The sequence below is a fragment of the Mustelus asterias genome, chromosome 2, assembly GCF_964213995.1.
Source record: "Mustelus asterias chromosome 2, sMusAst1.hap1.1, whole genome shotgun sequence".
Classification (NCBI taxonomy): Eukaryota; Metazoa; Chordata; class Chondrichthyes; order Carcharhiniformes; family Triakidae; genus Mustelus; species Mustelus asterias.
Window position 1 is genome coordinate 145313746 of NC_135802.1, and position 12015 is coordinate 145325760.

Genomic DNA, 12015 nt, shown 5'->3' on the forward strand with positions numbered 1-12015 from the left:
GAATTGAGGGTTCAAAGGTCTCGGTGCCATATTGAAACACCAGTCCAGCACAGTCCTATCACCATCCCCAACCCACCTGTCTTCAACACACTGCAGAATGTCAGCGACCCAGAGGGAAAAGGTCCGCAGCCTTTAGGACATCTGATCCATGATTCTACCACTATCCATCACCTGCAAGACGCCCCACTTGGACCTTACTGCATCTCGAAACTTCATGTATCCCCTTCCAGTGAATGATGTGGTATCCATTTGACCCCCTTGTTTGTGAGCTTTTCATGCAACTTTCTCGGGGTCCAGTTTCCCTCCCTTGGTCTTCCCTCTGCCTCCCATTGTTCATCTTCTTCATCCACCTCCTTGTCCCTCTGCCTGCCATTGTGAACCCTCACCGTGCGCCCTCCTTACACAGCCCACCCTCCATATTGCCCCCGTTGTCTTCATCAAGAGGGGCCCCTGCACCCTCCCCACCCCAATCAAACTTCAGATCAGACTTTTGTTGTGGTGGCTGCATGAGTCCCACAGCACAGCCCTGTCCGGATAGGCACTGGTGTGTGACACCTGGGAGAAGGAGTCTCCTTTACTCCCCAACCCCAGGTACTGTACTAATCTGCGATGGTATACAGGAGGGTCCATAGGTCCGGCAGCAGAATGCTGTCAATGAAGACCAGCTCAGCATGGAGATAGAGGCAGGAACTGGCAGAGTGGATCAGGAGCAGCGCGGCACTTTGGCGGAAAGTTGCTGCGCTCACATCCAAGTCTCTAATGAACTGCGAGCCACCTTGTGCCTGCCACTCCTTAGCAACCGGGTTTTAAACTGACATAACTTTACGCTGGCGTGACGCAAGATTGAAAGGCCTGATGGGATGCCGGCAGGCTGCTGTTTTAATGAGCGTTCAAGGGGTGCAAATGAATGTGAATGGCATTCAAGCCAGCAGCCAGCGGGAAAACCCGCCATTGGGAGAATTGCAGCGTGATTTTAGGCTGGCGAATTTCTGACTTTTTGGCTCCCACTCGATCCTCCGGCACCCACCACAAAACCCGCCATGGATAGGATGGGAGAATCCCACCCTGTTGCAATGTAGGAGATGCAGTAAGCCAATCAGAGCATTACAAAAATTCCCATAAGCAGCAATATGATGATGACCAGATAATCTGTTTTTATGATGTTGATTGAGGAATAAATATTGATCAGGGCACCAGGGAAATTCCTCTACTCCCCTCGAAATAGGGCCACTGGGTCCTTCACATCCCACTGAGCCTCCATTTATTGTCTCATCCAAAAGATGGCGGCCTGGATTTTCCAACCTCATCTGCGGCTGGGATTCTCCAGTACTGCTGCAGTGAATGGAGATTTGGCTGAGCGGTCGCAGGCTGTGCGAGACTGGAGAATTCTGGCCAGCATCTCCAACAGTGCAGCACTCCCTCAGCACCACACTGGGTCGGCCTTGATTTTTATGCTCAAGTAGTCCTGGAGTGGGACTTGCGCATCTACGCACATGCATGCACTCACACGTGCATGCATATGCACATGCACACGCGCACATGCACACACACACATGCACATACACACGCACATGAACACACACGCACACACACATACACGCACATGCACATGCACACACATGCACACGCACATACACACATGCGCATGCACACACACACGTGCACACACACACATACGCGCACACATGCACACGCGCGCGCACACACACGCACACACATGCACACACGCACACCTACACACACACATATATATATGTATATTCTGATAAGCCAGAAAGGAGGGTACCCTGAATGCAAAGGTTATTCAACAAGCTAATTCAATGCAACTTTGTATTACGAAGCAGCATTAGGTTGTACTAATGAGATTGGTGGCATTAGTTCCTGCAGAACAGGTTTCAAATCCACTTAAGGGGCAGTCAATCCTGTATGTGCAATTATGTATTAACAGGGCCTTCTCTTTACACATCCTCTTGGTGCTCTGCTGTTCGAAACTTGGAACAGTATTAACACATTAACGAGCAATGGCCTAATTCCTTGTAGTAATGCACTTTTTTTTTGCTGCAGAGGATGTGCTGAGTAAAGATACCGGAGAATGTGCAATATGCCTTGAAGAACTGCAGCAGGGAGATACCATTGCACGCTTGCCTTGTCTATGCATCTACCATAAAGGGTGAGTTGGCTGAGGAGCTGAGATTATTGCTTAAGCGCATGCCTTGGAGTGTCAAGCATTATTGTATCCAAGGAGGAGACTTCGGATAGAAATCATGCCAATGCGCTCAATACAGAAATGCCACAATCCACCAGCATGCAGTGACGGTGACCTCTGAGTAACACCAGTTTGCTTTGGAACATTTTGAGCCGGTCATTTCAGGAGACCACTGTGTAAGTTATTAGACTCACAAAAATCGCTCCCAAAATGCTGTGTCCAAGAATGTTCAGACTCGCAGCTCTTATTAACGAGTTGTTTCCAGTTGCCTTTGTGCTTCCCTGCCAGAATGGCCAATGATAATTTCACAGGCAAATCACACTAGGCCGAGGTGGTCAATATGATCCCTCCTGCCTCCACACAGTCAAACAGCCTTTTCGCCCATTTCCAATATTTTTAAAAGGAAGTGTTCAAATGAAATAAATAATGATGTCATAGAACCATAGAATCCCTACAGTGCAGGAGGCCATTTGGCTCATCCAGCCTGCACTGACAACAATCCCACCCAGGCCCTATCCTCATAATCCCACATATTTACCCAGCTAATTCCACTGACTCTAAGTGGCCAATCAACCTAAACCTGCGCATCTTTGGAATTTATAAAGATTAATGTTCAAATCCTGGAGGCTCCAGAATATTCTGGTAGGGTTGGAAACCCTACCCCGGGCCTCTTTCTTTTACTCAGTTGACTCAGCATTATTGCCAGTGGCTTTGAAGTAAGTTGTTCTTACCCACTTTTGGCCCAGGATTAATCTTTGGTATGTGCAGAGACTTCACAATAATTACCAGTCTGCCTTGGCCAGGGGTTTATTGCATTTGACTCTTCACAATTAGATTTCTTTCATTGATTTCCAAAAGAGAGCATCTCAGCCAGGAGTGCTGATTAGTCAAAAGGGATTGTGGAGAATTGGAAAAAGAATTTCACGGTTTCTTATTCTATTAAAGTGTTAAAGAGAAATGTTCTTTTCCTTGAGATCTCTTCCCCACTCCCCCCATGCCCCCAGCTAACACTTGTGTCCTTCCCCCACCCATCCCCACAAAGCTCACCCAGTTTTAGTCAGAGTGTCCTTTAGACCTCAGTGTCTCGTGTCCCTTGCAGTTTGCATTGGCGCAGATGCAACTGAAACGTCAAAGTCCGCTGAAAAATGTAGAGAGGGAAAATCAACGTGGGATTGGGAGGGTGTCCTGTTTTTGCTTTGGAGCGCGATGAGTGGAAGGATGGAATATTTAGCAGCGGCAATTTGCATTCGCATAGCAGCTTTCCAAAGAAAAGCATCTCAAAGTCCTTTTACAGCCACCAAACTGAGCAAGAAGTGCGAGGTGTAAGATCCTAGTGCTGGACCTCTGGAAAGTTTAAAGTTTATTTATTAGAACATAGAACATAGAACATAGAACATTACAGCGCAGAACAGGCCCTTCGGCCCACGATGTTGCACCGACCAGTTAAAAAAAAACTGTGACCCTCCAACCTAAACCAATTTCTTTTCGTCCATGAACCTATCTACGGATCTCTTAAACGCCCCCAAACTAGGCGCATTTACTACTGATGCTGGCAGGGCATTCCAATCCCTCACCACCCTCTGGGTAAAGAACCTACCCCTGACATCGGTTCTATAACTACCCCCCCTCAATTTAAAGCCATGCCCCCTCGTGCTGGATTTCTCCATCAGAGGAAAAAGGCTATCGCTATCCACCCTATCTAAACCTCTAATCATCTTATATGTTTCAATAAGATCCCCTCTTAGCCGCCGCCTTTCCAGCGAAAACAATCCCAAATCCCTCAGCCTCTCCTCATAGGATCTCCCCTCCATACCAGGCAACATCCTGGTAAACCTCCTCTGCACCCTCTCCAAAGCCTCCACATCCTTCCTGTAATGTGGGGACCAGAACTGCACACAGTACTCCAAGTGCGGCCGCACCAGAGTTGTGTACAGTTGCAACATAACGCTACGACTCCTAAATTCAATCCCCCTACCAATAAACGCCAAGACACCATATGCCTTCTTAACAACCTTATCTACTTGATTCCCAACTTTCAGGGATCTATGCACACATACACCTAGATCCCTCTGCTCCTCCACACTATTCAAAGTCCTCCCGTTAGCCCTATACTCAACACATCTGTTATTCCTACCAAAGTGAATTACCTCACACTTCTCCGCATTAAACTCCATCCGCCACCTCTCGGCCCAACTTTGCAACCTGTCTAAGTCTTCCTGCAAACTACGACACCCTTCCTCACTGTCTACCACACCACCGACTTTGGTGTCATCAGCAAATTTGCTAATCCACCCAACTATACCCTCATCCAGATCATTAATAAATATTACAAACAAACAGCAGTGGCCCCAAAACAGATCCCTGAGGTACACCACTTGTAACCGCATTTATTAGTAGGCTTACACTAATACTGCAATGAAGTTACTCCACACCTGTCACACCTCGCTGTCAGGAAATAATAGGTTGTCATGGGAGACTAGCAGGGAAGTTTGGGCCTGCACACGATGAAGAATGAGGAAAGTAAAGGAGGGAGACAGCAGGCGTGCCAGGAAGAAAAGCGTAAATGCAGAAAGCGATAAGAAAATGAGTGGCTCTCTGGAAATTTGAAAGGCACCACACTCCTTTGAAATTGAGCCTGTCTCACAAATAAGACCTGATTGACGATTCCATTATGTTACCTGTACGTAGATTCTGAATGTCTCCATTCCATGCAATTGGCTTTGAGAAAGTGCTTTCTTTCAACTGTACGGTCTTGTGGATGTAGGCTTGGCTTAACAATAATGTGTCTACTTCTCCCTCCAGATGTATAGACTCTTGGTTTGAAGTGAATAGGTCATGTCCTGAGCACCCATCAGATTAACAGATGAATGGAACCAACTGTTTGCTGTTGCTATAAGGTAATTCCTTTCTAAGCTTAAGTCTCCACCAAACCCTCGAGCTCCTCAGCATAGGATTGCTATCAAAACTGGCTTTTGTCTGCTTGACTGACGCTACACTGGGACACAAGTCACTTCCACTCACTGAAGTCTCTGGAAGGCTTTTTAATGGCAGTCACCGAATGATATTTTGATCGGCGACGCATACAGGATCACGTACCCTACTATATCCAACACGCGAATAGCATGCTCATGATGTCTTCAACATTCAGTTTGCATTTGCATTCACTGGAATCAGTGAGTTTGTCCTATCTATTGCAGTGCTTCTGAATGGAAATGAGCTTACATGTATTGAAACGGGCGGATGAGTCATGTACCTCCATTCATGCAGACAAGGACTGTTTGGATTATGAAATGATTTTCTAAGTCTAATTGTTTTAACTGTTACCAATTATCAGGGAGGAGATGATTTGCCTGCAGTATTTGTTAGGGTCATTGGCTTGCTTCCCTCTATAGCTCCCGCTCGTTCCATTGACATTTTCTGACGGCATTCGACTTCATTTCAACCAATAAATCTCACTTATGTGCGCACACCAGTCGATGGACAAATAATCTACTTCCTACACTTTGTTCACATAGCGAGAGATGCTCATTGAAATGATTCACTTTCCATTCCATGTCTTGAATATTCTCAAATGTAATTGCAAATATCCTGAAATATAAAATGTTTCCTGTCGCAGTGAGACATGCTTGTATTCGAGTTATGGCTGTGGAGGATGCACCCACTCAAGTCTATCCTATGCATTTTTTACAGAGATAATGAAGGGTTTCCCTTAAATGCAGTTTACAGCTGCAGGCTGTGGAACCTGCCCTGGAGGTTTGATGGCCGCAATAGGCTGTCAGTTCAATATGACGTACCATAGAATCATAGATTCCCTACAGAGCAAAAGGAGGCCATTTGGCCCATCGAGTCTGCACCGACCACAATCCCACCCAGGCCCTATCCCCGTAACCCCATTTACTTACTGTCACAGTCATGCCGCAAGTCACAGAATCATAGAATTCCTACAGTGCAGAAGGAGGCCATTCAGCCCATCGAACCCGCACTGACAACAATCCCACCCAGGCCCTATCACTAGAATGCCACATATTTAACCTGCTAATCCCCTGACACTAAGGGGCAATTTAGCATCTTTGCTAAATCGGACATCTTTGGATTGTGGGAGGAAACCGGAGCACTCGGAGCAAACCCACGCAGACACGGGCAGAATGTGCAAACTCTACACAGTGACCTGAGGCTGGAATCAAACTCTGGTCCCTGGCGCTGTGTGGCAGCAGTGCTAACCACTGTGCCACCGTGCCGCCTCTAATCACATATGGCGTGATTAGCTTCAAAGAAGCTTTGAAACCAATGGAGGCCATTCAATTTAACCCATTATGCCTGAGCCGAGTCTTTGAAAGAACCATCCAAATAGTTCCTCTCCTCAGCACTTTTCCCAGAGCCCTTCAAATTTTTACCTTTCCGTGGGCTGGATTTTCCGGCCGCTCTCATCCCAGAACCAGAAAATCCCGTCCAATGTTAATGGACTTTTGCATAGTCCGCCCCCCCACACCCGCTACAATTCCCCTGGTGAGCGGGATGGGAAATTTCCGCACCAGGTGTATATCCCCATTCAGGCATGTTTTCTTCTTCACATATAACGGAAAGGGAAGAAACTATATGAGGTACAAAGAGATAGAAGATTATGCAGATAAGGTGAGATGGAAGAGGTTGGAGATGTGGAGCAAAGCATGGGGCAATTGGACCAAGTGGTGTGTGTCTATATTTACATTTTATGTATGTCATAGAATCCCTACAGTGCAGGAGGAGGCCATTCGGCCCATCGTGTTTGCACCGACCACAATTCCAACCAGGTCCTATTCCCATAACCCCACTCACTTACCCTGCTAGTGTCACTGACAGTAAGGGACAATTTAGCATGGTCAATCAACCTAACCCGCTGTGGGAGGAAACCAGAGCATCTGGAGGAAACCCACACAGACAAGGGGAGAACGTGTAAACTCCATACAGACAGTGACCAAAGCCGGGAATCGAACCCGGGTCCCCGGCGCTGTGAGGCAGCGGTGCTAACCACTGTGCCACCGTGCCACCCCTGGATTCTGTGAATCCAGCTTCATTTTGAAGGTTGCTTTTGAATCTCTTTTCGACACCCTGTCAGCTCATGTGTTCCAGATCCTAACAATTGATGAGTTTTATTTCAGCAAAGGTAAAAACTGGGCAAACGGTGCTGTGATTTTGCGTAATCGCTCCCTGCAAGGTTTAAGCCACAAATTGTTAGGTTGTTTGGTGAATCTGAAGTAAAACTCTACAATCGAAAAGTTTGGAACATCTGGTCATTGGGCAAGAATTTATTTTTGACAAAAAGAGCGACGGAACTACTTTTGCTATTTAGCCACGACATCTGATCTCTCCAATTTTTTTCCATCAGGAAGGTTCAGGCATGGGCCTTAGAACACACGTCTGCAATATTGGGCAATATTAAGTTTAAGTTTATTTATTGGTGTTACAAGTAGGCCAAGTTACAAGTAGTAGTGCTTGTGTTACAAGTAGTACACAAGCTGGTTAGGTGCATTGGCCACGCTAAGTTCTCCCTCAACTTACCCGAACCGGTGCCGGAGTGTGGCGACTAGGGGATTTTCACAGTAACTTCATTGCAGTGTTAATGTAAGCCTATTTGTGGCACTAATAAAGAAAGTTTAACTTTTTTTTCACAGAGTGAGTGGTTAAGATCTGGAAAGCACTGCCTGAAGGTTTAAAGTTTACTTATTATTACTCCAGCGCCTGTTCAGGTACATTGAGGGAGAATTTAACATGGCCAGTGCACCTAATCAGCACGTCTTTCGGAGTGTGGGAAGAAACCGGAGCACCCAGAGGAAATCCACGCAGACACTGGGAGAACATCATAGAAATCATAGAAACCCTACAGCACAGAAAGAGACCATTCGGCCCATCGAGTCTGCACCGACCACAATCCCACCCAGGCCCTACCCCCATATCCCTACATATTTTACCCGCTAATCCCTCTAATCTACGCATCCCAGGACACTAAGGGGCAACTTTAGCATGGCCAATCAACCTAACCTGCACATCTTTGGACTGTGGGAGGAAACCGGAGCACCCGGAGGAAACCCACGCAGACACAAGGAGAATGTGCAAACTCCACACAGACAGTGACCCAAGCCGGGAATCGAACCCAGGTCCCTGGAACTGTGAAGCAGCAGTGCTAACCACTGTGCTACCATGCCGACAGGAGGATCCTCCCAGTTCCTCTAGCATGCCGCTGTTTCCCTATTCAGACGATACGGAGGAAAAGGAAGAGTTGACCCCTAGAAACGCTCTTTGGGTTAAAAATCTCCTCGACGCTGTTCAGCTTCCTCGTCAATTGGCTATTATTAAATGTGCTGCGCACACATGGCAGACTCCGCGCAGATACTGACCTAAGCCAGGAATCGAACGCGGATCCCAGGAACTGTGAGGCGACAGTGCTAACCACTGTGCGGCTGCAAGTTTAAGAGGGAATTGGATCATTATCTGAAAAGGAAGAATGTCCAGGGTTACGGGGAGAGAGCGGGGGAGTGGCATTAGGTGAATTTCTCATTTGGAGAGCCAGCTCAGACACAATATGCCGAATGGCCTTCTGTGCTATAGTAATTCTGTGATGCTGTGGGCCAATATTAATGACATGTTAACAGGCCAACACTAGCTGTGTGATCTGCTGAGCAGAAGTCATTTCATCCCAAAGTGCCTCAGACAATGAGATAAAGTGCAGGTGTCCTTTATTTTTGAACTACCCTACTTGTCTATAATTTGAAACCAGTTGCTCAGGGCATCCATGAAGAGGGTAGACGAAGGCCTTTGATGTTTCTGTACATTCTTCCTCACGTTTGAGATGTAAATGGTGAAGAAGCGCATTTGAATTTTCTGCGTTCAATGTCAGAACTCTCTGAGGTGCGGTTAATTAATTTCAGATTTTGTTCCTTCATCAGGTTTTCCTGTCACCTCTGTCAATGGAACAACTTGTTCAACTAAGCAGGGGCTGTGACTGAATTCGCGGAAGGCGAGGAGATATTTAAAGAGTACGATGATCATTGCTGCTTCCTTAGACTGTTGAATAGGAAAACTTATCTTCCTTTATAAATGATGGCTACAGATTCAGCGACGCCACATCCCTCATCTCCTTCTGGGTTTTGTTTTGAAATCCCCGTGGATTGGCTCTGTTGCCATTTGGACATGTTGTGCCAAATATATATATATAATATATATAATATATATATATATATGAAGGACACACGCAGGATAAAATGGTTTTTCTTTATGTATACAGCCAATGTTTAATTGTATGGTAATTAGTTTGTGCCTTTCTACCTTTTTTGATTTGAAAGCACACGCTGATTAATTTGTTCATGTTATTAATTGTTTTCTATACATTTCTTTTTGCACTGTAACTGTGCAGCTGTAGCCATTTGTGAGAGATGTGTGAATGGCTCAGTGTTTGATGTTAAAAATACTGGGATAGGGTTGGTGAAACCCTAGGATATAACTGGAACTTTCTGCCCAAAACACACACACACGCGCGCGCACAGGCACACATATACACACACACGTGTGCATACAAGCACACATATACATACACACGCATGTGCATGTGTGCACAGGCATACATATACATAAAGGACACATGCGTGCGCATGCACACGTATACACAAGCACATACACATGTGCACATGCGCACACAGGCACACATATACACATGCGTACACACGCAGGCACACATATACACATGCGCACACATATACACATACACACACACACACAACTCAATGCAGGTAGCAGCGAGCGATAGTGGTCCAGTTCAATTTTCAGATGACACATGGAAAAGCGAAATTCAAGTTAGATGGTTTGAACAGAATTTTGGACCTGTGCTTTATAGCACTTTGCACACACATATACAGAGGAAGAGCTGTAACGATGGATCATGATCATAGTGTGATTTAGGGCGAATAAGCCTGTGCTTCCCTGAAGATTCTGGACCTGTTGAATAGGTGAGCTTGCAAGGACTGAGTGATGTGACGGGTTAAAATTCATCCTTTGGGACCAGGCTTCTGATTCAGCCTAGAATGATAAAAATGAAATCTCCTCTTGCTGTTGGCATCATGAATCTGGCGGACAGACCAATCGGCCTGGTGGGGGCGGGGGGGGGGGGCGGTGGGGGGTGAGGTGGGGGTGAGAGTCTTGACATGACTCCCAACAAGCGCAGGTTTGCAATGTAATATTGACCACATTCCAGCACTCCTGCTCAGAGAAGGATCCTATAAGAAAGGCTGACATCACATTAGTATGTCACTCTTCCATGGCTGGAGTTCAGACACATTATTGGAGAATCTACTTCATGACCATGGGAAAGCTCGATGCTAACCGTGAGTGCCAAAAGTAGGAAGATGTTCCATCGTTCTCCATCGATTAGCCAAAAAGGATAGAGGTGCATTTGCGTATATAGCAGCACCTTTCCTTAACCTGTGGGCAGCACAGAGTCTATACAGTTTTTTTAAAGAAATGAACTGAGTAATAATTGCTAGCAGCTAATGTTGTTGCAGGGAACTCCTGCAAACTGTGCTCCTTCTTTAGGGGTGACCATGTCTCCACCTCTGGGAGGAAGATGAGATATTATCATGAACAAATCAACAGAAAAAAAATCAATAAATTGACGATATTAAAAAGAAAATGGATTATTTGATGCCTCCTTTGAGAAACTGGAAAATATGAAGTTGATGATGAGATGTTGATACAGGATTTGAGTGACGTTTGTCGTGGATTTTCAACCTTGGGCAGGATTTTCCGGCTGCGCTCACCCCAAAATCGGAAAATCCCGTCCCAGGTCAACGGAGCTTTGCATGGTCCGCTCCCACGCGCGCCAACCCCCCCCCCCCCCCCCTCCCCGCTGCCTGCCTGATATGATTCCCATGGTGGGCAGGATGGGAACATTCTCTGTTTACAGAGAAATCACCATACACTAAACTAAAAGCCAACTGCTTAGCAAAAATGCCAGTTCCAAGTACAGACTTTCCAGTCGAATTGGATAACATGAAGAAAGAATTTGCTTTTATAAAGCATTTTGCAAACCTCAGGCCATTGATGCACTTCTGGAGTGCAGCCACTATTGATATGTAGGGAAACATAGCAGTCAATTTGGACACAACAAAGTTCTGCAAAAGGCAGATAAATAATGACCAAGTAATTATTTTTAGAGAGATATTGGTTGAGGGATAAGTATTAGCCGAGACACTGAGAGAAACATCCCTTCTCTGACACATTTTATATCTACCAGAATGAGCAGATAGGACTTCAGTTTAATGCGTCCTCTAAAAGGTAGTATTCTTTACATTGCAGCATTCACTCACTACTGATTTTGTGCTCATTGTTTTGGAGTGGGACTTGCACCCCCAACTTTTTGACTCAAAGATGAGAATGCTATAATTGAAAAGGTAAAATTTGTATGGTTATAAGAAAAGGGCAGAGAAGTTGGACTGATGGGATGGCTCTTTCCACGCACTCTGTTTGTTAATTCCCAACTAACTGTCTCAATGTCTCATGACTTCCATGTTCAAGGGACAAAGGGCGGCATGGTGGCACAGTGGTTAGCACTGCTGCCTCACAGCACCAGGGACCCGTGTTTGATTCCGGCCTTGGGTGACTGTCTGTGTGGAGTTTGCATGTTCTCCCTGTGTCTGCGTGGGTTTTCTCCAGGTGTTCCAGTTTCCCCCCACAGTCCAAGATGTGCAAGTTAGGTGGATTGGCCATGCTAAATTGTCCCTTAGTGTCTCACGATGTGCAGATTAGGGAGATTAGCTGGGTAAATATGTGGGATTGCGGGA

The 12015-nt window shown here is 46.0% G+C and overlaps 1 protein-coding gene across 1 annotated transcript in view; it reads left to right on the top strand.

Moving 5' to 3' along the window:
* The window catches only part of LOC144511929 (E3 ubiquitin-protein ligase znrf2-like), a 201320-nt gene extending 190449 nt beyond the window's left edge, over positions 1-10871 (top strand). Inside the window, exons 3-5 of the mRNA XM_078242401.1 lie at positions 2065-2170; positions 5009-5103; positions 9130-10871. Coding sequence (XP_078098527.1) covers positions 2065-2170; positions 5009-5066 — 164 coding nt within the window. The 3' untranslated portion in view covers positions 5067-5103; positions 9130-10871. The remainder of the gene's footprint in view (positions 1-2064; positions 2171-5008; positions 5104-9129) is intronic.
* Positions 10872-12015: the final 1144 nt, after the last annotated feature.